The following is a 25,868-nucleotide window of genomic DNA, read 5'->3' on the forward strand; positions in this document are numbered from 1 at the left end:
TTTGTGACTATCGCTCGTTCAGTGTTTCTCTCACTGCCCCGGGTCCCGGTAGAACCCCCAGAAAGATAAACCAGTTGGGCTGCTCTTCCATCAGCACAGACTTCATTTTTTTCCGATGTAGCAATTTTTTCTTCGTAGTACGTGGAGCTGAGCTGGATGAAATGCCCAATTATTCTGTAAACCCCGTACTTCAAGGCAGGGTCAGCACTTGGGGTTGTGTGACGCTTTCACATACCATGCACTGCTTCCAGCTTCCAGCAGAAACGAGCTTGCTCTTTAATAACGAAAGATGATGACTTACATTAAAATGGTAATCGCTCTGTATGCGTGCTTTTATTTTTCCGAATACTCAGAAATTATTCATTATTCCATAGGGTTTTCCCAATAGAAAAACAGGAAAAATGTTCGATATTAAGGCTTGGGCTGAATACATCGTGGAGTGGGCTGCAAAGGACCCTTACGGCTTCCTTACTACAGTGATCTTGGCCCTTACGCCATTGTTTGTAATTAGTGCAGCACTTTCATGGAAGCTTGCAAAAATGATTGAGGCCAGGGAACGAGAGCAAAAGAAGAAACAGAAACGGCAAGAGAATATTGCAAAAGCCAAACGAACAAAGAAAGATTAAATGGGCAGAAAAGGTCTTCCTTGTGTAAAGAATCTACTTTTTAAATTAAACACTTACACATTTTGTGTTGTAACTGTCCTTTGATACTTGATCCTGTTATTTCTTGAAGTATGAAATCTAATCCCTTCAGTGTATTTTTTTCTGTTGAGATTTTTTTGTGTTAAAGTTTGCCCAAGTGACACTTGTTACAGCCATTTAATCTACTAGTGTTCTAGGGCAGGTTGCTTTTCTAAATTTGCATGTTAAATTAAAAAATCTGTTGGGTGGCTCTGGAGGTCGATTTTTTTTTTCCCCTTAACTGAGCTATGACTGAACAGGTGTCTTAAAGATGTCAAATTATGGGGAAAATGTGAATGGCAAAGTGGATTACAGAAAGGCAACTTTAGATAAACCTTCAGCAGAGCTAAACTAGCTTCAGTGCTCGGTAGTGTATCTTACAGATTTCCTTTAAGGACACTGCGTCTTGCCCTGTGGTTCACTCAGCTGTGTGCCCACAGGGTTTGCTGCAATTACTGTCTTTGATGGTGGAGCTTGTCTGTAAAAAGAACCTACCTTAGCTTTTCCTGTTTCCTGAACTACTGGCTATCACCAGTCTTTAAACTCAGCTGAAATTCTAGGAAACTTTTTGCTTGTTCTTACGACCTTCATTGTCTTGAGCCACTCATGTTCTGCAAAATATACTACTGTGTTTGGTTTTCCCTAACGATGACCTGAGCGCTCCACCTATAACTAATTTGTTTCTGCCTTCAGAAACGTTTTATGCCTCAAAGAATAGCCATAAATAGGGTGAGACCAAAGGCCCAGGTGGCCTCATGTGCTGTGTGCTATAGCAGCTAGCTGTGGGAGAGTGCAGGAGGAGGATGCACATGCTGGTGACAGTAGTTCTTCCTACTTGCTAACCTTCTGGCTACCTTTGATTTAGGACCTTCTGATATTTGTTGTGATTTTGGGGATCTTTGTTCTCATGGCTGTTGAAACTCTGCTGCCTTCCAGGTTGCAAAATGCTAGCATACTAGAAAAAGTCCAAGTGGGGTTTGTGTTGTAAATATGCCAAAATTATTTAACCTTAATTGTAATTCATGTTTTTCTAACAGAAGTGATTAATTTTTCAAAGCTTAATTTTTATTAATAGTGTAGTTCTAAGAGCTGTTGCAGTCATTAGGTTTTTCAGACTTGGCTATTTCTAAACTGCAGAAGAGAGTTGTGCTTTCTAGCAATGAGTCCTTCATTATGTTTGAAAAACCCCACCTTAAAATAATTGTTCAAATGAGGAGACTTAAGGGGGATTAAAAGTGGGGAGTCTAACTAAAACTATTTAAAGTAAATGTGAAGTATTGTTGATCCTGTCTCAATTTTGTTGGTCAAAGCAAGCATTATTAAGAGTATGACATTTTGGCATTTTTTAACTACATGGAATCAAGTCTCCACTGTTTTGTCTCAAGTGTTGTCAAATGTGTATGTCTTCCACCTTTGATAGCTACATAGCTTAAAACACATGGAGGAGAACTGGTGAAGGATGCACTGCATAAATAAATTTGATACTTTTTTCAAAAAATTGTGTGGTCTTTATTTGGACTTGAAGTTCTCAAACATAATCTCCAAGCAAATAATCGGCACACTTAATGTATCTAAACTATGGTCAAATAGATCTAAACAGGTAAGGAAGTCCCTGCATACACCAGAAATGAAAAACAGTGATTTTTTTTGTTTTTATTATTAATGACAGTGTGTTAGTTTTCCAGCAGCTTTACTAAGTGCTTCTAACCTGTGTTACAGTAGTTACATGTAGTTTAACTTGACTGATTTTATCCTGTGCTTACGGCTGGCTGCAAGTTATATGAGTGCCTCTTAAGATTAATACAGTGCACAGTCAGGGTAGTGTAAAAATGATTCCTGTTAATGAAATCAACTTTTCCATCCACTTGCCCGAGGAAAGCGCACTGGTGCTGCCAAGGTAGTTAACAAGCATTCTGAAGAACTATCCTAAACTGATGCCTAGGTTTGGGAAAATTCAAGCGTACTGATTTAACTAAGCTTTACTACACAAAAACAATGTTAAAAATAAATAAGTCTTCAAGGAAAAAACAATTTAGAATTATTTAAGAAAACTATTAGCTAGAAAACCTTCTACCTATGATTTCATGAGTGATGAACAGCAACTGTCAAAAGCAAACTTAATAACACATCCTGTTTTTCACAAAACCCAAACATTTTCAGTAGTTTAGCATGATTAAGCCTGTTTGAACAGTTCTGCAAAAATAAATGAAACTGCTTTAATATTGCTTTATTGCACACTCATTTATATACAACAGCTGTTTATGTTGTCTGTTAAAATATTTATCCATTAGCAGTATCTGTACATTACCATTGTTTATTTATTATGACTACTACCAGTGCCCGGTGGCATCCAGGAACCTGGCTGGAAGGTACTTGCAGTGCTTGTTGGATCTTGTGAAGGCTCTTTCTTTCCATAGTAAGGGGCTGCTGCGTGGCCTTTAACGTGAGTATAAGCTGGTTCAGCAACAAGTCCCTCCTTGTACTCCTTGGCCTGAAGCAGCTTATCCTTTTCAGATACATCTTTGACCTTCTGTTTCATTGCTTCTCTGTAATTTTCATTTTTAAGAATCTCCTAAGAACATAGTAGGAAGATAATTAGGTAAATCAGAAGTAAATGCAATACACAGTGTTGGAATAAAACACTTTAAACAGTCATTGTTTCTCTTAGTTTCATAATCCAAATTTTCAGGTTTGTAGGTAAAATAACGTGGCAAAACTATTTTTTTCCTACAACTGCATTTTCAGCTCTAGTTTAAAACGTTCTTAATGTTTTGATCATGTTGTTGAAGCAAACCTGCACTGTGGTGTCCCTGTTTCACTGTTCTTTTGGATCAAAAAGGAAAAGAAATAAGTCATCAACAAATAAGAAAATGTATTAAAAATAAGGCTACCTTTCACATTATTTTCTATGTCAGAGTTGCTACTGTGTACATATTCATCACTTGCATTTCTTCCTGTAACTCACTATGCCTATGGCTTCAGGTATCTGTGCCCCAGGGTGCAGTTTTGGGAGAAACAGATGTGCATCCTTGACTCTGCTAGTGAATAAGCCAAAACCATGCAAGTTAATAAATAACTAAAATAATAACTGGAAAAGAAAAAGAAAAAAAATAAAGCTAAGACAGAACTGAAACTACTGAGATGGTACTAGTAACTCAGGAGAAAAAAACCCACTGTGGGGAAAACAAAAAGCATAAAAATCGCTGAGGGACACCCTGCCCCAGAGATTCAAAAGACAGCTCAGTCAGGCCGAGGACCAGCATGGTCCAAGAAGGAAGGGAGCCCAACGCATCCTCAGCTGATAGCTGCCTGGCCAGCAAAGGTGAACTGGGTATTGTGATCAGGACACGAAGCACAACCACTGCTTAGGTAAGCTGCATGTTAACTCTAGGTATCTACCAGGTGTGTTAGCTAAAATAAATGTACTGCATTCATAAAGGGTGTAAAATCGTAGCTATGGCCTCTGCACTGTTAAAAAATTCAAATAAATGTGATCTCGTTTTAGAGGTTTACCTCCACCTCTGATAAACTGCAGCAACTCTCTGATGCATGATCCTACTGCAAGGCCAAAAAAAACCTGCCCAGGACATGTATTCAGAGAAAGCTCAGACAACTTGCTGATTCAACTTCATGAAGTTCTGTACTGAAACATGGATGGGGACAGATTAAAGCTAGAAAATCACTAATAAGATTACTTGAACTGGGATTTAGCTGCCTCCACTAAGAAATTCTGAGGCTATTAGTTGAAGCAAGTGCAACTACTGGCTTGCCCTCAGGTATAATAGAAAAACACCTGTTAGTAGACCTTGCCATGTTGTTCAGAGGAAAACACAAAGAACTCCCAAAGTAAACACAAAGAAAAAAGCCCTGAAAAATACTGAAGTTTGGGTTTTTTTACCTGTTAGCATATGTTTCCTATTAGAAAGATGATTTGCAAATTCTGCTAACAAGAGTTCTCTGAGCTTTTGTTAGGGCAGATAGTGAAGAGTATTAGAAACAAAAGCAGAAAGGTGACAGGAATTTTTATAACACTTTGAACACAAATAAAACTCAACTGTAACCAACAAAATCTAATGAGGAAGCTGGTACTATCCACATTTAGACCAAGATACGGGAGGGAAAAAAGCTGAACAGTTTTATCTGGATTACAAGGATATGGAAGAGCTAATGAGGAACTAGAGCAGTATGCTTCTCTGTGAGTAGAAGACCATGACATTATTTTAGGAATGGCATTAAAATACGTGTGATATTGCCAAGAGTTGACATAGCAAGTATGTGAACATTTAAAAAGGCACTATTTAAAGCAAACCTAATCTTAGAGACATCATGAAAACTAACACCTTTTTGTGAGTCCTTAATTGCCTCTACACTTAATTCACAGATGCACAGAGCAGAGGCGAAACACTTCACAAGCCTATACAGCATGAAAATACATAAACAGCACAAAAATGACTTTGCAAACCAAAAGGAGGGGGAGAAAATTCTCCCATACTCAAAAATATTGCCAAGCCTAACAAGGTCAAATTTTCAACAGTCAGTACAGCAAAACCTCATTATAACAGCCCTCAATTCTGTCCTTGTTTACCACATGCCTGTATAAATCTACCATGACCTTACTGATTTCAAGGGAATTACTCCTACGGTGCTTCTATTACCCCACTACTAAGAAACAAGATCATTTACCTTTGTGATATCTGAAGACAGCATCATAGTCTCTGCTAAAACAGCATGAAATGATTTATTAAAATACAAATGTAATTCACTTACTGTGACCAGCTACTTTACTAACTTCAAATCTTTTCCAGTGATTACTTTGTAACAAAGTTATCTTAGCCAGGTAATAGCAGCAAGTCCATTTTAAATGTTGATATACAATTGTAATCTGGTTTTCAGACTCAGGTGAGACTTTTAAAATTAGCTTTCACTGGCTAAAGTATAATTCTTATTTAGTAAAATAACCATCTTGATCTTGAAAAAAACATGAGGAGTGATCCTCACTAGCAAACATAAGACAAAAGTGACTTGTTCAGAATCTTGCTATACAACCCACACCAGGACAAAAAATTTCCAAGTTCAAAGTACCTGCACGCATCCATTTTATGCATTAAATTCATGCCACTAACATGTATGCTGAAATCAGAGTTCCTATGCTCAAAGTAAAGAAAATGAATCAGGAATCTTGTCTTAATTGGCATGTTAGAAAAACTGCATAAAATAGGTGAGTTTTCTTGGCATAAACATCTCATCCTTCAATCCTGGCAAGTTTGTTCTGTGGGATTCTCTCACAGGCACCAGGTCCTCCCTGTTTCTAATATTATCATCAGCAAATACTTAATTCTCAATTCTCACTAGAACATGTACTTTTCTTTTTTTTTTTTTTAAACATTGTGATTGTATTTCTAAATACTACTGGTTCAATTACCATAGCCACTCTGGTTTGTAGCAGTTAAAAGACTGAAGTTTCCCTGCCAATACAGACATTTAAATAAAAGATCCAAGTAGTTCCAAATTTGAATAGGATAATTAACTTGGTTCAAAATGCAAATTTTAATGAAACTATTGCATGTATATTTATAGAAGGATTTATCCTTAAAACACACTAGCAATGTGCACGATCTTTATAACTAATTTTCCAGTTTTGGCTTCAGTTTATCTGCATGGCTCACTGCAATTAAATACAGTAAGTGTTAGAAAGGTTTCTCCCCAGGCACCCTCCTGGTTCTACATAGGGCTTCCTATCCCCTGCTGAAAAAAAAAGTAGAGAATTTGACATCTGCTGGGCTCTGCTACCCATGACAAGTAGTCTGTAAACCTGTACAGGCTCTTCCAACGCACCTGCACACACCTACGTTTTCACTTGTTGCTACCCAACCCTGTACTGTTTGATAGACTGTAAACAGTGACTGGAAGCTAAAAGGGTTTTTTGGTTTGGTTTTGTTTTTAAATTACCCTGGCAGGTTCACAACATTTATAGTCTCTCCTCTCCCAAGATGAATTGAAATGTTTTATAAAATGTCTAGCTTCACTATAAACTGTCCCCAAAACATACCATTTAAGTTTTCTGCTGAAATATAAGAGCATGACTATGTAATGTGCTGCGACCTTTAGAGGAAATACAAAATCATTCTATCCAACACAGAGAACATGGTATCTACTAGGTAACCAGTTTTCTCAGGGTTACCTTGTTCTTCCAACACTCTATTTATACAAATAAATTATATAAGCCCTTTGGACCTGCAGTTCTCAGGAGGCACATGGCATCTAAAGAGCATCAGAAACGTCCTTCATTGTTTTTATTAAAAGAGAAAACTAAGGATTTGGATTTTGCTGCAAAACTAAAAAATGAAAAATGCCTGAAGACATCCAGCCATGTTTTATAGCAGTTGAAATCCCTACATGTAGACATTCACCTTGAAATGCACTAGTTTCCAGCATTTGGAATGAGATACATATGATGTGGCAAGAAGTAGGTCCAACTACTTGTTCTACAGTTTACTTTTAGGTGGAATGCAAAAGAAGAAATTTTACTCCCTGCAGGTAACTACTTGTCCAACTTTGGTGATTACTGTTAAGTTCTATGAGGCTTTTAATCTTTCTAATGATTGGAGCTGCATGCTTTCCCTCCTTAATAAGGCAGGATTTAAGAAAGTGATCTCTAAGGTTTTCTTGAAGAACCTAATATTATTATTAAGGAAATGCCAAAGTGGCCCTATGTGGAGTTTGAAGCAGCTGCTTTTTAGCCAGAAACTGACGACTTCTGCATATTCGGACATCTGTGTAATGGTAACAGCTGCATGAACAAGGAATGAAAGATGGCCTGCTCATGGGGGCAACACAGCCCAAGACATGTCGCTGTCTTCCAAGTACATTACTGCAAAAGGGACCAGGCTGTATTTCATGCCACTGGCATGAGATTTCCACTTTTCTTGCAAACTGTAATTCTGTTAAAAGCTCTCACATCACTTTGGCAGCTGAGAGGAATCACCAGAATCACTAAGCATCTTCTGCTGCTTGGAAACTGTATTCACTTTTACTCCACAGAAGGAGAAAGATCTACAAGTTTATCTCCAGTCACAGGACTTTCAGTGCCTACCAGGCTGTGCTGAAAGACCGGCTTTGTACGCTGAAGATTTGGAATGTAGCATTCTTTCACCCTTAAAGGATCTCATATTGTCACTGCTTTCCCTTTCTGAATAAACTAGCAGCCTTACAGAATAAATAAAAACAGTTCCTCCCAGTAGGAAAATATAATAAATATAAAGGAGGTTTCTCTAGACTTGCTTATTCTTTCAGCTGGGCTCTTGCTCCGTAGTGAGGAGCCTTTGCTGAAAGCTTCTTGCCAGTTTTCTCCACAGGCAAATACTTGTATTTAACCCTTTCTATCCTCCTGAACTCCACAATCTGCAGAACTCCTCCTCACCTTCCTCTTATATCCTTACTGTTTCCCTCTCAGTCCTCAAGCCAGCCATTGGTTATAACATCACTTGCCTCTCATGGGGCATTTTCGATGTCCTGAAGGCAAAGGGCCACCCAAACTTGTAAACAAGCAGCTCTAGGGATGCAGGTGGCCAGACATACAGTACCAATGTAACCATATCCAAGGGGGATTCTTTAAAGTTTATTTTAACAGACTGGTACTTGTTTTGGTTTTGTTCTTTACAGATGATTTTCTAAAGACACTATACTTAAATCTATAAATACCAGGGTTTTATGTATTATTAATTATATGCAAGATTTCACATTTCATTTCAGATGGGTTTGTATTTTGATTAAATAAAAAAGTTTCTTTATGTTGTCTTAAAAATATTCTGACTTCCTAAGAAAACTTAATTACTTATGTTGAGATACTAATGATTTATCTTGATTTGAATAGAGTTAGCTAGCTATTATTTGATGTCAAAACTGAGAAATATCTGCAAAGATTAATGCTGTTTGTTTGAACTGTACAGACACTACATATTCATAGAATACTTGCATTTTGGTGTCTAGTTTGAATATTTTATGTTTAATCATGCATGACCTTGAACTTTGAACTCTGCCTGTTAAAAATTCAAATATACAAGTTAGCAAAAATTTTAAAAACCACATGGAAGGAAAAAAATCTGGTTTGGAACAGTATTTTAAAAAGTTGATCGTTACAGAACAAGTTAACATGTCTGAATTTTGTCTTCACTGACAAATGAACCCCAAGTCCAGCAAAATGCTACAAGTTAAGCCAATTCACCTGTTTTTTCATAGCACCAAACTGGTTAACTAAACTCAATTTTCCAGTTTGACAAGTTAAATAGGCAAGATGAAATAACTGGATATTACATCATATTTCAACAGTAGGAGGCCCAGAGAGGACTTCATTATGGGGAAGCACTGAATGTTCTGATGCAGGGCAGGTCTTGTTAACTCAGCAACGGAGCATGAGCTCAGCAGTGCCAGGTTGGAAATAAGAAATAATGTGGTAAATGAAGGGCTGTGTCAGTGCACGGCAAAAACAGGGAGGCAGTTGGAATTAGAAAGGCGTATCTGGCTTTGCTAAAATACTCACTTAAATCAAACACTGAGCCAAAGAACTGCTGATTTTGTAAAGAACATATGTGCTAACTATCTTTGGTCAATCGACAATCAGCATTAGTCAAATCAATGTAAGATTTGCTTAATTCAATGTTTAGTTTTGAGCAAATCTCCGACCAGTTGCAATTTTAAAATATGGAGTGTGTTCTGTGCACTCAATGTGATTTTTCAGAAGGGTGCAGCCTGCATAATTCAAAAGTAAACTGATTTGAATGGTCTTTGTTGGTTACATCACAATTTATGGCATCTCTCCTTGTCTCAGCTTTGTAGAACAGCTTTTTTTGACCTTTGAACATAAAGCAGATAAATTATCCAGACAAATTACTAAACTAACAAAGCTGCTGTTTTATAACAGTTACTTTTGCTTGCAACCTACAACAACTCTTTAAACATAAGCAGATACAGAAACGGACCTCTAAAGGTCCACAGGTTTGGAATGTGAAACTCTGACTCCCGTTTGGTTGTAAGGGAAAGGTAACTCCTTAGGATCACCTGTTACAGTTCACTCTAGGTGAAGACTGCTTGTGCATTTTGAGTTCCTAATTCTATAAATGAGAGCTGCACTAATTCTTCTGAATCTATCTGTAACAGCACAAAAATTGCAATTAATATTTAAAGCACTCCAAAATTAATGTGTGTTAAACCAATATATTGATTAAAAATACAAGTACAAATATATGCTTTGATGACAGCCCAATACTTAGTTTTATACGCAGTGCTAATAACTACAAGCTAAATCAGTTAAACACTAATTCTAACTCAACAGCAATTTTTGTTTAAATCAAATCTAGAGAGAAGCACTGCTAACTATTACTAAATTATTATATCGCTACTTCTGAGACACAGGATCTCTGGCGTGAGCTGACATAGTCTCTAGGGCAGCACAGTGTAGCACACATATTTGGCGAGAACATATAATGAGGCAAAAGGAATAGAAAAGGCACAGACAGCGGAATGTAAAGCATGTCAGCAACACACGGAGTCAGTAGGGGTTTGTGCCTGAATTAATTTTATAATATTGCAGATTTTTATACATATATGTACAAAACTACATATATGTTCAAGATCACAGATGAAACTGTGTAGAAGCAGCAAAAATCACAAACTAGCCTGGCACCACTGCACTCTGCCCTGAATAAAGGGCAATGCATAGCCTTGATCCCCACAGTGCAAACAAGGAAGGAACTGTAGCTGTGACTCAGTCCCGGTTCCGTCCTTGCCTTCCCCTTACTCTACATATGATGTAATCTGTACCAGCCCTTTTCCTGGTACACGTTACTTCTCCCTCCACCCCCGTTCAGCTGTGCTGACAGTGAATTAGGAAACAGAGCCAATGCTCCATGCGCTCCCTCCCACTCAATGAGAGCAGCAGCAGCTCTCTCTCTCCCCTACAGCCTTGGGATCTGTAGCACAGGCAAACTGGAAGTAATGCCACAAATTAGTGCCTCGATACTCTTCTGTGGAGGCTGATAAGCACCTGTGTTTCCAACCTGGGAAGAAAGTTAAAGTGAGTAAGAGGGAAAAACTCTAAAAGATGATGGCTTCTTCAAGCTCTCTTTTTTTCTTCTTCTTTTCTTTTTTGAGTGACTGACCACTTTCCTCTATTTAGACCTTTGTAGCTCAGCTCTTTATATTGTCAAATTTTACTTCCCTTTCACACTGAGAAATAATCCTCTCTGGAATCATGCACAATTTACTAAGCAAAATGCTGTTTAGTGCAGGTCAAGTCATGTGAATATGGTCCCAAATTTTAAATCCTGGTTGTGATCCTGGACAACAATGGTGGAAAATATTTTGCTCAGAGAGCTGTTTATCCTTGTGTTTTTTTAATAGCATTTCCCAGAACTGTAAATCATGTTCTGTAGCTTTTTGTGGCTCCAGGACTAAAATGCTAATTTGCTAAGCCTATTCTTTATGCAAGAATGTACAATCTCCATGTCGGAGTCCGCATTTCAAAACTTCTCAACTAAAGCACCTGAAGCAAAACTATAAAGTGCAATCCCAACAAGCGTCAAACAAATAATTTTTCAAAACTGCATCCCATTCTAGTTAAAGGAAATGAATTCTGTGTAAACTAATCTCCATGACTGAAGCTAGTTTTGATCATACCATCTCTCACATAAATAATATTTATGACCAAGTATATGGGAAAAGTGGGAATGCATTGTGACAACCAAACAGAATATAATTTCAACTTAATTATTTGGGGTGGGAGGGAGAAACAATAATTGAAACCTTATAAGTATTACAACTCACTGAAGTACATTTTTCCTCAAAGAAGTTGTCAAAACAGATAATTATGGAAATGCTAGAAATAGTCTGAAAGAAGAGAGGAGCTGTCATAAAAAGTTTCTTTTTTTAACGTTTCACCTTCTTTCCAACTGTGCAATTCAGAAGCCATTGAGCTTTATTACTCTGTAACAAGTACATAATGCATAAGTAAAGGAGTTATTTCCTGTGGTTTTCTATTTCAAACTGTTTTCAAGCTCTTCACCCTAATTAAAGGAACATGCAATTCTGTGTTACTTCCCATGAAATATTAACTTACATACATATGCATACAAAGCAACAGTGAGATTTCAATTTAAACTGAGAATACTTGTAGCTATGCAGCCCCATGTGCACTACAGAGGAAGTGGCATCTAGCTTAACAGTGAAGTGACTTCTAGTACAAAGACCTGTGTTCACAGAGCAGCATTCCTATAGGCACACATCTGACAATCGCAGGATACCACATTGGCGCTTTCAGAGACAAATCACATTTCTCTGCCTACCAGCTTCTCTAGGCATGGCCATGAGAACCTTCTCTGGTTTTTCCTCATGCATTTTCTGGCACCCCAAGATAGTCTGTCACTTTACTTCTATCTCCATTCTACAGACAAGGTCATAAACAATGCCAAGTTACTGATATACTTTTGAACCTCAGGACACTTGTCAGAAGTAGCACATCACTACAAGGTCTGTTATGGGAAAAAATAAGGGTTAGCTTTCTAGACACATTCAGCTATCTTCTGTTACAGACAAAAGGCTTCTTTAAAAGCCTGTAGAAATCTGATGCCCTCTGAAATCAGAAATACTACAGAAATCAAATATAAGTTAGGCTTAAAGATTCACTATAAGCATGATAGTGTAAAAGTTTGCCACAGCCTTAAAAATATGCCTCTTATTTCCTTCCAGGTTTAGAAGCTGAAGACTCACTGTGTCTCAAATACAAGATACCTAAAACAATTTTATATGACTCCCACTATCTATGTGGGGGAAAACCTGTCTGTGTATTACATATGCACTGATCGTATAAAGGTGAGAGACAGAGAGGCAGATACTCCACTGAAACAGGCATCATAACAAAATCTTACAAGTATCTTATGCATCCAGCTACTACCTCAATTAGGAGCTGCACCAACAGAAAATAAGTTTCTTTAAATAGTATTTTTAATATATTTACATAATGCTATCTCAAATTTTAAATAAAGCTTTGTCTTTTTTAAAGAGAATGGGACCCAGAATGAAAACAGGATATGTAGAATGCAGCAAAGCTTGTGAACACCATGCAAAGTTGCCTATCAACAAAGTGCTGAGAGGTCTCAAGAAGTTACCATCAGCAGAACTTTGAAATTCAGGAAGGTACATAAAAAGAGAGACATACCCACAGTGGTCATATATGTGTTATATTGTTTAACATCTTTAAATTTGGTGAGTCCCACTTTTGTGGTGGAATAGCAACTTAAGCCCAAAAAACTGAAGAGAAGGATTTTTCTCCTGCCTCCCAAGAGCATTTTTTTCTTTGCTTTGCAACAGAGATGTGAAAAAGCCGAAATATCAAGATGCTATATTTTAAATCAGGGGTGAAAACTGTAGCCAGAAGGAAAACCAGGAGGTAGGAGTGTATGCAAGACAGCATGTTTACATTTACCTTACGATGTAGTTAATGAGCCATACTGAAAGTGGACTCTGGCTCAAAGAATGGAAGGGAATAATCTCTTAAAGAAATAATTTGCATGGATGGAACATTATTCCTATAAAGCAACTGCTATATCCCAAGACAACTTTTGTTAATAAATTCTGACAATATTCATGCTTATCAGGTAAACTAATTTGCATGTAATGTGATAAATTATTAAATCTGCTTCCACAAAATAGCATTTGACTAAAAAATTTCTAATATTTGTAGCCTTTAAAACATTTTTATTAATTTAAAACCATAAGCTCTCTAAACAAGGATACATTTCCTATTTGCCCAAAAACATGCTACATACATCTAGTTTCCTATATACATAAAAAAGAAATGCAATAGCCTACTTAATTATTCATCACTTGTTAAATTGTTTAAAATATAACTTACAGCTGCACAGGAATAAAGGTAATGACAAATTTTCCTCAGCCAACCATATATGACCGTACACAATATATATAAAGGGACAGACGACAGAACGCTATAGTAATGCGTAAATATACATACACAAGCTCAGATGCTCACCTGTTATGAAATATTATGTGTATATGTATACATACATGCATGCTTACACTGGGTGCAGACATGATCCAAAATTCTCTATTCATATGGACTCCCTGATTACCATAGGAACAGAATATGTTTAAGTGCAAGATAAGAAAACACTTGATCTGCATTCATTTGCAGAGTTATCACCCTCATAATAACTGAATTGAGAATGAGACTTGGCATATTTCAAGCTGTAATAAAATCAAAAGGCAGCCAACTGTTTCCAGTCTTCCAGAAGCTGGCTTCAAAAACCCAAGGCTTCCAACCACTAACATGCCTTATGTTACTGGTCAGATTAGAAATAACCAAAGCAATGAAAAGCATTCTTGGGTTATGACTACACACAGAAATCCAAGTGACTTCCTCCAAAAATGGGGAAAACATGGTGGGGACACAGGGAGGAAGGAAACCGTTAAGTAAGTGAAACACTTGACACTGAACAAGTTGTCTTGTGAAGCCACTGGACTATTCTTCCATAAAACCAAAAAAAATCTAAAGAGAGAGAGATGTAAAGCAATTTCTTCTGTGAGAAAATGAAAGCCTTATAATGGAAACAAAAAAAGATCAGCTAGGTGTTTTTGGAAGAAAGAATGGCGTGAACCCAAAACATTATCAAGAACACCACTAACAGGCCTAGCTGGTGTCAATGACCCAGCTACCTTGACCAGTGTAAGGAAGGACAACTCACATTAATTCTCACTTAAGTAAGACACGTCATGATGATTATGAATGACATTTTGTTGGCCTACAGTATTCATCAAACCATTGGTTCCCAAAATGTGGTCATCAGTGCTATCAGTAAGATAAAATACTAAAGGAGGATGATAGGCAAACAGAGCAGAGAAGAGGAACAGAAATAAATGAAGTGTAGTGTATATAGTTTGATATTAAAAAAAAAAAAGGCAATGGGCAAAGGACGGAAAAAAAAGGAAAACTATCCAAAAAAGTGGTATTACAGACCACAAAGGTAGGAACATAGGCACAGCTCCAGAATTTTATGCTTCAGGAACTGTAATGCTGTTTTGTGGTACTGCAATATGATGTTGATAGTAAAATGTCATTAAAGCAAAAACGCAAAATCTGTGGGCTTTGCATCCTTTTTCAGAAATAGTCTAGTCTCAAGAGAGACTACTTTTCTCCTGATTTGAAACTGATGTACCACCAACCCTTATACCATAACTTCATTATAAGTATAATTATACTAGTGAAGTACATATAGAATACTGTTTGGTCCTTCTTTGTAGGACTGATTTGCTTTAGTGTTTTACCTACATAAACTTTACTGGCTGCCAACACAGCTTTGCTGAATGTGACACAGTTATTCCTACTGATGCAAGTCAAGTAGGAATCTGCCTCGGTGGGTGTCAGTTCGCATCTTCTGTAGCAAACCATCCTCATCTACTAACTCACTCCTAGCTAGTCCCTCGCAACTTGTAATACAAATCCAGAGCAAGCAGTGTATGTGCATATGTCTGTATACACAGATCAACAGCCAAACTCGTTCCACCCTTTACAAACTCACCAGCACAAAAGACTGTGGGATATTTCCCTGCTTCGTTCCATTAGAAACCCCTTACTGAAAAAAAACCCCATGGCTGCAAGTCCTTCACCTCATTAGCACTGCAAAATGTTAGTGCAATTTGTTTTCCTGTACTGGTGAATCCACTGGCAACTGGATTTGAAACCTGCATTTTAATGTCAACATCCATGGAAAAAATCTTGCATCCATCCATACAGGACCTATTTTAAAATTCATAGCAGTAATATCTGAATTCATTTAATTAAAATCTTGACTGACTATGATTATCTTAAAGAATCTATGTAGATTATCTTAAAGAATTCATGTAGATAAAAGCACAACTACATTAGAGTTTATATTTCCATTTGTTTTTCTCTTTTTTTAAGTGTTAGGTATCTAGTTTGTGTATAATTTCATCAGTCAGACAAACAACATACTAACAACAAACAACATACTGTGTGTTCTCCCACAAATGTGACAAATTACTAAAAAGATGAGTCCGCTATAAACTAATTATTGTATTTTAATTACAACAATTGAAAATTTCAAGAGCCTTAATCTCTCTCACCTCTATGGTGGGTGGATCATTCCTTTTTTTCCTTATCCATGCTGCAAAAGAAATAAAAATCAAATTGATTATTTCAAAGATCACAGTATTAAAATGCAAAATTGCAATGCATTTGTAACAGAAAGCAAACGTTTATGTAAAAAATTACAACAGAATTTGCCACAACCTGGCAAGCCATATCATTTCCTAAAATATAAAGATCCAAGATGTTATTTCCCGTGTCAATACTCTGAGTCTTCACAGAAGGAAGGGGAAAAAAAAATAAATCACCTCTGTAAGGAGAGCTTGGGCACAGTTTACATACCATCCTGGATGCCAAAACAGGGCTTAGAAAGCAGGGCTCATGGCCCAGGCCTGCTGTTGAGCTTGCTATACAGGGCTGAGCTTCACCCTGAAAAAATGACGTGACTGCTGAAAAGTAGGAAATGCTTTAGATCACTCTGTAGAAGAAGGACTCCTGTATACGCCTCAGGCATTGTTAAAGCCAGAAACATATTTATGTTAGTGCCAGCTAGAATTCCTTTACAGGGATGCAAGATACAGCCCCAAACCTGATGAAGCGGCTGCAGAGCCCTGACTGCACCATGTCCTGTGGCTGTGTGGGATTACTCACTGCATCGGGGGGGTGGGGCTGTAACGGTGCGAAGGCTCTTTCCATCACTCTCAATTCATGCCGGAAAAGAGCGGAGGAATGAAAGCAGTGGCCATGATAATTGTCCTGTGGCTCAGGTTCTCCATGATGTACAAAGCCAATGGCCTTACACCCCACTCCCACTCTACAGACACTGATGGTTAGCGCGGGACTGACTGGAGGTAACAATCCAACAGGACCCCACGGCAGAGAGAGAAGTGGCACTCTGTCAGGTCTTGCGTAATTCAGTCGATGAATTATTAGAGATAGCTCCAACTAATACAGGCATTACTTATAGAAACCAATTACCTGACTGTGGACAAGGCAATATCCATCACTCTTTAAAAATACCACTACTGCAGCATTTTTTCATGCCTTTTCAATCAGCCCAATTGGTAGGTACCCGGTCGTATATTTTCTAGACAATTGTCTTTTCTGCTCATATTTTTCAAACGAATAAGTAGCAGAATGCAAGTAGCCAGTAGTGAATAGAAGGATAGACATAAGGAAAGCCAGTTCCTAGTGCCAAGATATGGCAATATGCTCTTTTGTATGTTCATTTGGCTAATTAAGACTTTAGTTACTGTGCTTGAAAATTTGAGCAAAAAAGACATTTTCATTATCACTCAGTCAAACTCCTGGTCTGACCGGTGGCTGTCTATAAAGTTTCAGAAATGCTTTAAGAAGGAATTATTCCAAATTTTAACCTACTAATACCACCTGTGCTGTATTTTGAGGAGAACTAGTCAAACAGCAAGTCCAAAACACGAAAAGCTGCACAGAGTCATAATGTTACGTCACTACTGAAAACGCAGTTACATATAGGGTAAAACAGTAAACACTCTGCTTCAGCAACATTATGAAACTGGTTTTAACAGGAATAGTTTCCAATTAATGTAAGAACGAATTAAGGGAGGCAAAATGGCATTACATAGCTTGGAAGTCAGCCATGATGGCATGGCCAACATCCTTAGCTCAAGGTTAATGGTAATATATCTGTAATGATATGAAGCAGGGTATTAGTTTTGGTTCTTATCTATCAGATGACACTTTCTGAAGATGTGTTCTTTTAAACACCATTCTCAAACATCTTTTCTTAAAAGCACTCCCTGCCAGCTCTTCTAAAAGGTCATTTAGTCCCAATAAAGATTAGACCCAAACTTGCCATCGTGGAAAAGTGACTGAGCACTGAACAGTCAATGTCACCCTTTCTGCAAAAGTTTCAAGTTAGTGGAAAGAAAAGCAGTCCGTTAAGATACAAAAATACAACTGAATGACTTTCTATTACTACTACAGAACTAGAAAACGTTTTGCATGGACACTTTCAAACTTTTAAATTTTATGAGAATTTCCAAATGCAAAATCTGTCAAGATCAGAGAATAAACTGGCATGACTGAGACCGGCACTTCTCAGCTGGAAGCCTTACAGACAGTCTTTGTAAAAGGACTAACAATGGTATCAGAGAAACCATAGCACACAGGCCTTTCCTCCTGGCAGAGGTCACCTTTGTCTGTACTTCGCAACACTCCCAACATCATCCAGAAAAGCAAGAAAATGGTAGAGATATCAGGCAAAGTGAAGTATGTATACTAGACACTAATCAATAAAAGATACAGCTGGAAAGAAAAGGAAGAAATAGTAGTTTAAAATGTTTCGTAAAAAATAGTTTTAAACCTTCAAAATTTAAGGGATTACTCTCAAAAAAGTATCATTTTCTGCCTTGCCATGCCTTCCTTGCTTCTGTCACGTGGAAATACAGTACCACTGGTTTCAATTCCAAGGAAGAAATAGTAGTTTAAAATGTTTCGTAAAAAATAGTTTTAAACCTTCAAAATTTAAGGGATTACTCTCAAAAAAGTATCATTTTCTGACTTGCCATGCCTTCCTTGCTTCTGTCACATGGAAATACAGTACCACTGGTTTCAATTCCACAGCTCTCTGCACCTAAAAATGGCTTAATTTTTTTGAAAAAAAAACAGTATTTTCCTAAAACATCAGCTGCATTTACAATTAGTGACTCTTTAAGAAAAAGTCTTAAAATTTGAAATCCTACGAAGATTAGGCTGCACTTAGAAACTACTGCTGAAATACAGATACAATAGATTTTCTTTCAATAGCAGACAGGACTTCCAGGCAGTTATTTGATTAATGATTTTCAGATGAATGGAATACTTCTATTAAAAGATTTTATCATTTAATTATCTGCCTCAGTTTAACAAGCGACAGACAGAACAGTGAAGGGTAACACAATGACACGTCCTGCGAATAGAAGCTGTGAAGCAAGGAACATTACACAACACATTTTTGTTCATTAGTAGATCTCAATTAGTACCAACACTTAAAAAGCAACAAAACAATCCTTAATGTCGGAATATTTCTCACATCAAACATTCCATTATCTGACTGTATCTGTTTAAATACAAAAATAACGCACACAGTTACACATTGTGCTATTTTTCTTTCCAGCTACGACAAGCATTTGAATGCATGGTTTTACAGGAGCTATCAAACTTCCTTCTACCTAAAAAATGTTAGAACTACAAATCTTTTTCAGTTTAACCCTAAATAAAACTTGCTGACACAAAAATTTGATACTATTTTCTAAACAAGTACAGGTAAACTCATTTTAACAACTCTAATGAGCTGTATTAGAAAATAACTACTTAATGAAAGATTCCTTCACTGCTATGTAGCTGAGGGAGAAATACACTAACAAAATTTACTACAGTATCTTTATAGCTACAGATTAAGTTAGTTAGATTTAATATATAATATTCCCTCTGTGCAAATCCAGTTCTGAAATATTCGAAGTAAAGCACAGCTCAAGATACATAACAAGATAAAAGCAACGAAAACATCATCTGAATTGAGTATATTTTAGCATATTGTACTTTAGCATCTAACAGTTTTACCAGTCTTTCAAAAGCTATACATTTTTCTAGTAATTCACCTGACCACTCCTCAGTCTTTGGAGAGAAAAATGGGAAGACTCTAATGCATTTTATTTCCACCAGTTTTCTTTTTTTTTTTATTTTTTTAAGATAAAAAAATTCAAAAAGCCTCCCAATTTTTTCTAATGTATCAACAATATTTTGACCATCCAACACAAAGTTCAAAAAACCAGTGCATAACTCAAGCATAAGAGAAATTAATGGTTACAATTAAAGGAAGAATGAATGTATGCAAAAATATAACTAGTGATTTACTATTGAGTTAGCACTAATTTTAACAAAGTCCAAGGAAATTATATCTCCAAATTAAAACATTTTGCATTATCTTTGAAAAATATAGTCAGTGTATACAGTTTAGCTTTCCTGCCTTTCTTTGTGTTCTCCATTATACTTTTCATCAATGCAGGTTTAAATTAACGGACAGATTTATACCATAGTTAAATATTTGTTGATGTAAACAAGGTAGGTTGGTGCTTTATTATGTATTAATTGAATATCATTATGCACACATGCATACACTTAAATAAAAAGTGTCCAGTGACAGTTATTGCTTGAAAAGATTTCCACATGAACACTCCAGTTCCCTACAAAAACAAAATGCCCTCACCAATGTCATCCAAGACATTTTAAATCTGGTAAAGTGGAGAAGGTAACACGTATGTACTAAGTCCAACCAGAACATGATTTCCTGCCCCGCAAAGCTTTGGCAAAATGAACTATTGCCTCCATTTGAAACTAATTATGCTGCTGCTTCTAATTTTATCTGAATGGCACTTCCTGCATTCGGTACTCACTGTAATGCTACTTTTGTCTAAAAGGAATTTCAACAGATAGCTGGACACTTGAGACTCTCAAATTCTTTCATCAGCACTCATTTGCATTCTTATTAGCATGTATGAGATTATCATTGAACTTTAAGACTCCTACTGGAACATAATGCACTGTAATGAGCGTAAAAGTGAGCATGCAAGACTCCCCCATTAATCACTAAATGTTACCAAGAAAGAAGAAAAAAAAATACTAGGAGTAGATAGGCAATAAAATGCTGCATGAAGCATACAATCTTATGAATCTCTCTAGGTATGTAAAATTACTGATCTCCTCTCAGGAGCACTATTGACATGTCCTGAGGAAGTAAATTACACATTCTACAGTAGATGAACATTCAGAACTAACATTACAGAAAGGTTATCAGTTGTGTGCACCCATATTGCCTAGGAAAAAATATGCACTCCCACTTTGTAGTAAAATATAAGAGGCTTCACCTAAAAAAACCCAGGTAGTATTTGTATTGTGCATCTGTATTATATTCTAAAATCAAAATGATAGTACAAAAGGAAACACAGTTTCAGATTTTTAAAATGAAAAAATCGACTTAATTTTCTGATAGCTAACACTAAGACTAAGGAGAACACAAGGGATTATGTTTCTATTAATATTGAGCATGTTTCAGTTTTACAAAAGCCTTTAATGGACATTCAGAATTTTTATAAAACTCACAGGTTTGAGAATTTAGGAAATTTAAACCTGTGGAGCCCTAAAAACTAACAGGCAAACCCTTCAGGAGCAAGCTCTCATCCCTGTATTCAGTAAATTTAGGAATAATACATAGACATCCTCCCTGGAGTCCAAGGAACAGCTCGCACAGGTTGAGTCTGTAATCTGGATGATTGGTTTATCTGCTTGTTTTATAGCTTTCTACTCGGTGTCGGTTACCTCATTACATGTTCATAACTTGATAAACACAGTGCCAAGAGGTTTCTTTTCTAGTCACACTGTGTGATGTAAAAAAAGGAGAGGGAAAGGGTGCTGGGATGACTGTTTTTAACTCAGGTGGCCATTAAGGATCATCTACAAGTGAAAAAACAGTCCTGGTAGAACAAAGACAGCACAGGTGAAAGCAGCTCTCTGCAGAACCCAAGAAAAAGGAGAGGAAAGAAGGCAACAGAAACTTTAGCACAGTCCTTAAAGCGAAAAGCCTGAGAAGGCTAGGCAAGGAGACTCTATTGCGGAAACCAGCCAAACTGAAGCGGAGAGGCTGCAGATGTCAAAGTGCATACACAGGAGTAGGAGAGGAGGCCCCTGGAGATGTAAGTATATGCCCAGCAGAGAGGATTTAGAACACTAAAAATAAAAAAAATTTCCAAGAGTAAAGAAAAAACAGAAGTAGGAAGTACTATACAGCCTTCTAACCTTATATTAACCTTTTACTTTTTAGAGAAAACAGCAAGTATTTTAGAAATCCTTCTGCAAATTCTCAGGCTATTTGCTGGAATGATCAGCATCCACAATAGCATGAATAATAATGTGAACACCCACAGAAAGAATGCATTGGGAAATTTTCAAGAGTCTGGACAGAAGATACAGAGTGAAAGTTCAGCACATGTCTTGTGGGCCTGGAAAACTTCTAGACCAATCCTGAAAAGGAAAAAAATAGGGATAGAATTTAATGAACCTTTCAGCAATGACAGCCTAAAAACCTTGTACCAAACTGTTCTCACTCATGTAAGGGGCTTCTCTAGTATCATTTGAATTCTCCACTCTTTCAATTCTTTCACATTTCTTACTCGCTAAGAATTTTTCATTTTACAGGAGGTAGAAAAGAAGTAGTGATGAACTGAACTTCAGAGTATTCCACATCCCTAATTCTCACCTCAATATACAGCAGAGGCACAACAGTTCCCTCAACAGCCTCTATACCTACAGAAAAAGCACCAGTTTGGGCTTCTTAAGGTTATGCTACACTTCCACAAAACTGTTTGCAATGTTTAAAAAACTTACAGGTTAGCCTTTTTTTGTGTAATTCCCACACTTTATCAGAAACATGCACTACACACCCATTCTGCTTAAGGAATGCACAGGAGAAAAACAGATATGTGTATCTTTTCTTTCTGTTTCTAGAGAAATTCAGTACTTAAGAGGAAAACAGTTACCTATCTGCATACTGTAGATTTTCCTGTTCTCTGTGAATTCTTTCTATTTGGTGCTGACAAAAAATCACAAAGGAAAAAAATGCAGTTACAAAGATGAGGAAGTTAAATGTTAAAAGTGTAAATGCAGCTCATAAAAATGGGACTGGCCAATTGTCATGTCTTTAAAACAAACCTGAATGAGATGCCTTGACTTGCAAAAGTGCACCTCAGGCCCGCCAGCTGCAACTTTTTAGGCAAGTCCATACTGTAGGGCACCTGACCCTTGATTCCAGGGTCCCTGTATTGTTGCTTGCCAAAAGCATCCTTCCAAACAGCTGTACTTGACACTGTCAAATCACATGGATTTGTGCTAAGGTTTCTGAAGAGAGATAGAGTGCTGGCTTATTAGTGCTACACTGATTCCAGAAGTCCTAAGGAACAGGTTCATACAGCAAGTTGGTTGAATCGGTCTAAGAGACTCTTTATGAAAGGGTGATTAGCTCACATCCATCTGAGACAGTCTGATTGTCCATGTTGTTTCCTGTTAATTCCAACCAAGTGCAGGAAGAGACTAGTGGATTGCATTTTCTGACTCTCAAAAGGCAGCAGCAGGTCTTAGATGAGAATTCATTCACAGCAGAGCAGTTACCTGAGGTATTACATATGCTTATCAACGTTTGTGGTGCAGAGTGATTGCATGACAGTCAAACAGACCAAAGATGACCAGCAATGGCTGGAGAACTTTTGGATGGGGAAACAGGCCTTCAGAAAGTTGGTAGATGGTAGATATCCATTCAAGCACCAGATGATTTAGTAAGGATAAGCCTACAAGGCTGCTGCTCTGCTTCAGAAGATGGCTATCTCCTGAATGTCAACGAAGCTGGTGAAAAGTCTAGAGCACAAGCCTTATGAGGAGTGGCTGAGGGAACTGGGATTGTTTAACCAGGAGAAAAGGAGGCTGAGGTGAGAACTTACCACTCTGCAACTACCTGAAAGGAGGCTGTAGCGAGATGGGAGTCAGTCTCTTCTCCTAAGTAACAAGCAATAGGACATGAGGAAACCAGGGGAGGTTTAGACTGGATATTAGGAAAAATTTCTTCACCAAAAGTGTTGTCAAACATTGGAACAGGCTGTCGAAGAAAGTGGTGGAGTTACCACTCCTGGAGGTATTTAAAAGACATGTAGATGCAGTGCTTAGGGACGTGGTTCAGTGGCTGACTTGTCAGAGCTAGGTTAATGGCTGGACTCAATGATCTTAAAGGTCTTTTCCAATCAAAACGATTCTATGATTCTATCTCGGACCGATAAAGAATGAGAAGCAACCAAATTAAGACTTGCCAGCCAACTATGGGTACTGTGGCAGTAGAAGACAGAAGCTGTTGACACTGTGGTTTCACCACAGTTCGCAAATGCTGCTAATTGGGTTGAAACACCTTTAAGGTGTTTGAGTTGATCATCAAAAAAATCGTAGGAATCAGTGTAATGACAATGATAAAGTGCAAGATGGGAACATTTGACATTTCTCTGCTGACTCCATGAAGGGATATAATGGGACCAAAGTCTTTTCATAGACCGGCATCATCTCCCTCAGGGGTCAACAGTTAGTGCAAAGGAACGAAAATGAGATAAAGCAAGTATATTGTAATATTTCCTCAAAACACACTGTAGCCTCCATTAATTTGCAACTCACTGACAAATTAACCCACAATAACGTCTGTGTATGAGGATTTTTCTTCCATTAATTATTTTAATTCCTTTTTGAACTCATGTAAACTTCCAGCAAGCAGAATATTAAATGACAAGAAATTCCATAGTTTAACTACATACTGCTTAACTAAAGTTTTTTTGCTTTAAGCCTGCCAGCTTCAGGGAGATGCCTGGATATTACTCTCCCTAAAAAGCATGCTGAATGATGGATAGACTCTATGTACTATTTCAGGGGTTCCTCGATTATGCTAGAGCATCCTGGGTATTAAGCCATGTTTAACCCCACACTTGGCTCAAGGTCCTACATTCTCAAGGACCAACATACTCCCTCTCTGCTTTCTCTCTTTCCCCAGGGGCTGCTCAGCTAATCCTAAGGAATTTCTCTAACCTCCTTTAATTCTTTATTATTTCCCAAATTTTCAGACATTTTCATTAGTAGCAGTGGGAAAAAATAGGTAATTATTAACAGTTTGCCAACTTCCTACAAGATTGTGCAAGGAAGAGTATAGGAAACCAAATACCACTATTGAAAAAAAAAAAAATAAAAGGCCCACCACTGTGCCACCAATAATTCAACTGACATACAAATTAACACTGCAGTGAAGGCATAATTAGGAAGTTTAACATATTTAGTTTTAGTTATTCTATCAGATCCCCCTCAGGCATAAGTATTTTCACATTAATAGGAGAAAGTCATGATCATACAGGCTTTATTTACATTTTTATTAAGTACTGATTTCCTAAACTTAATTTGTCCTATTTGTAAAGGGGTTACTTTCAGGTAATAGCTATACTGTTAAACAAAAGCCTGCATTACTCAAAATGAAAGATAACAGACAACCTATTCACACAGTCAGGCCTTCCATTAAAAATAATGCCTCTACATTCAATGGCAAAATTTCTTGAAATAAAAACAAAATATTCAGGATTTACCTTCCCATTCTGTTGGAAAGTCACCCATTTCATACTGATATGCTTGACGATTTATTGCTTCTACAAATCTTCTTTCTGGTATAATCTGCCCTATAGAAAAAAAAAAAAAAAGAAAAGAAATAAAAAAGAAAAAAGGCACTTAAATATATTTTTATATAATATTTAAATTGCTGATTATTTTATTGTTTTGAAAGAACTGTACTTAATTCACAGAAGTGCAAATATGTCTACAGGACAAAATTGAAGGATTAAAATAATGCGAAAACCATAGAATCATACAATGGTTTGGGTTGGAAGGGACCTCAAAGATCATCTGGTTCTAACCCCCCTGCCATCAGCAGGGACACCTTACACTAGATGAGGTTGCTCAAAGCCTCATCCAACCTGGCCTTGAACACTTCCAGGGAGGGGGCATCAACAACTTCCTTGGGCAACCTGTTCCAGTGTCTCACCACCCTTACAGTAAAGAACTTCTTCCTAATATCTAATCTAAACCTGCCCTCTTCCAGTTTAAACCCATTTCCCCTTGTCTTGTCATTAGTAGCCCTTATGAAAAGTCCCTCCCCAGCTTTCTTGTAGGCCCCCTTCAGGTACTGGAAGGCCACTATAAGATCTCCCCGGAGCCTTCTCTTTTTCAGGCTGAACAGCCCCAACTCTTTCAGCCCTAATCTAGATGTCAATTTGAAATGCTACATGTTTCAGTAACTTTAACAAAAGCTTGCATGTTCTACAGCTGACTTGGATTATTAATGACAAATATATTTCAACCTAAGTTATCCACATTAGTGTATCCCTCTGTTTGAGAATGCTTCTCTGAAGAACTGTCAATCAATTTTCTTTAAACTGTTTTTCCCTTCACTTGACTATCTTCCATACCATTGCTGCTGAGGGATCAGA

At 37.3% G+C, this 25,868-nt stretch overlaps 2 protein-coding genes across 2 annotated transcripts in view; one reads left to right on the forward strand and one right to left on the reverse strand.

Annotated features, from left to right (window-relative positions):
- The first annotated feature begins 378 nt into the window (after positions 1-378).
- On the forward strand, positions 379-888 carry SMIM15 (small integral membrane protein 15). Its single transcript, XM_010165425.1, has one exon. The coding sequence runs from the start codon at positions 402-404 to the stop codon at positions 624-626; it is 225 nt and encodes a 74-aa protein (XP_010163727.1). The 5' UTR covers positions 379-401; the 3' UTR covers positions 627-888.
- Positions 889-2,898: 2,010 nt separating this feature from the next.
- The window catches only part of NDUFAF2 (NADH:ubiquinone oxidoreductase complex assembly factor 2), a 30,352-nt gene continuing 7,382 nt past the window's right edge, over positions 2,899-25,868 (reverse strand). The window contains exons 2-4 of the mRNA XM_010165426.1: positions 24,972-25,061; positions 15,837-15,877; positions 2,899-3,255 (exon numbers count right to left, since the gene is read on the reverse strand). Coding sequence (XP_010163728.1) covers positions 2,998-3,255; positions 15,837-15,877; positions 24,972-25,061 — 389 coding nt within the window. The 3' untranslated portion in view covers positions 2,899-2,997. The remainder of the gene's footprint in view (positions 3,256-15,836; positions 15,878-24,971; positions 25,062-25,868) is intronic.

This window comes from Antrostomus carolinensis, unplaced genomic scaffold (assembly GCF_000700745.2).
Source record: "Antrostomus carolinensis isolate BGI_N321 unplaced genomic scaffold, ASM70074v2 scaffold17073, whole genome shotgun sequence".
Lineage (NCBI taxonomy): Eukaryota > Metazoa > Chordata > Aves > Caprimulgiformes > Caprimulgidae > Antrostomus > Antrostomus carolinensis.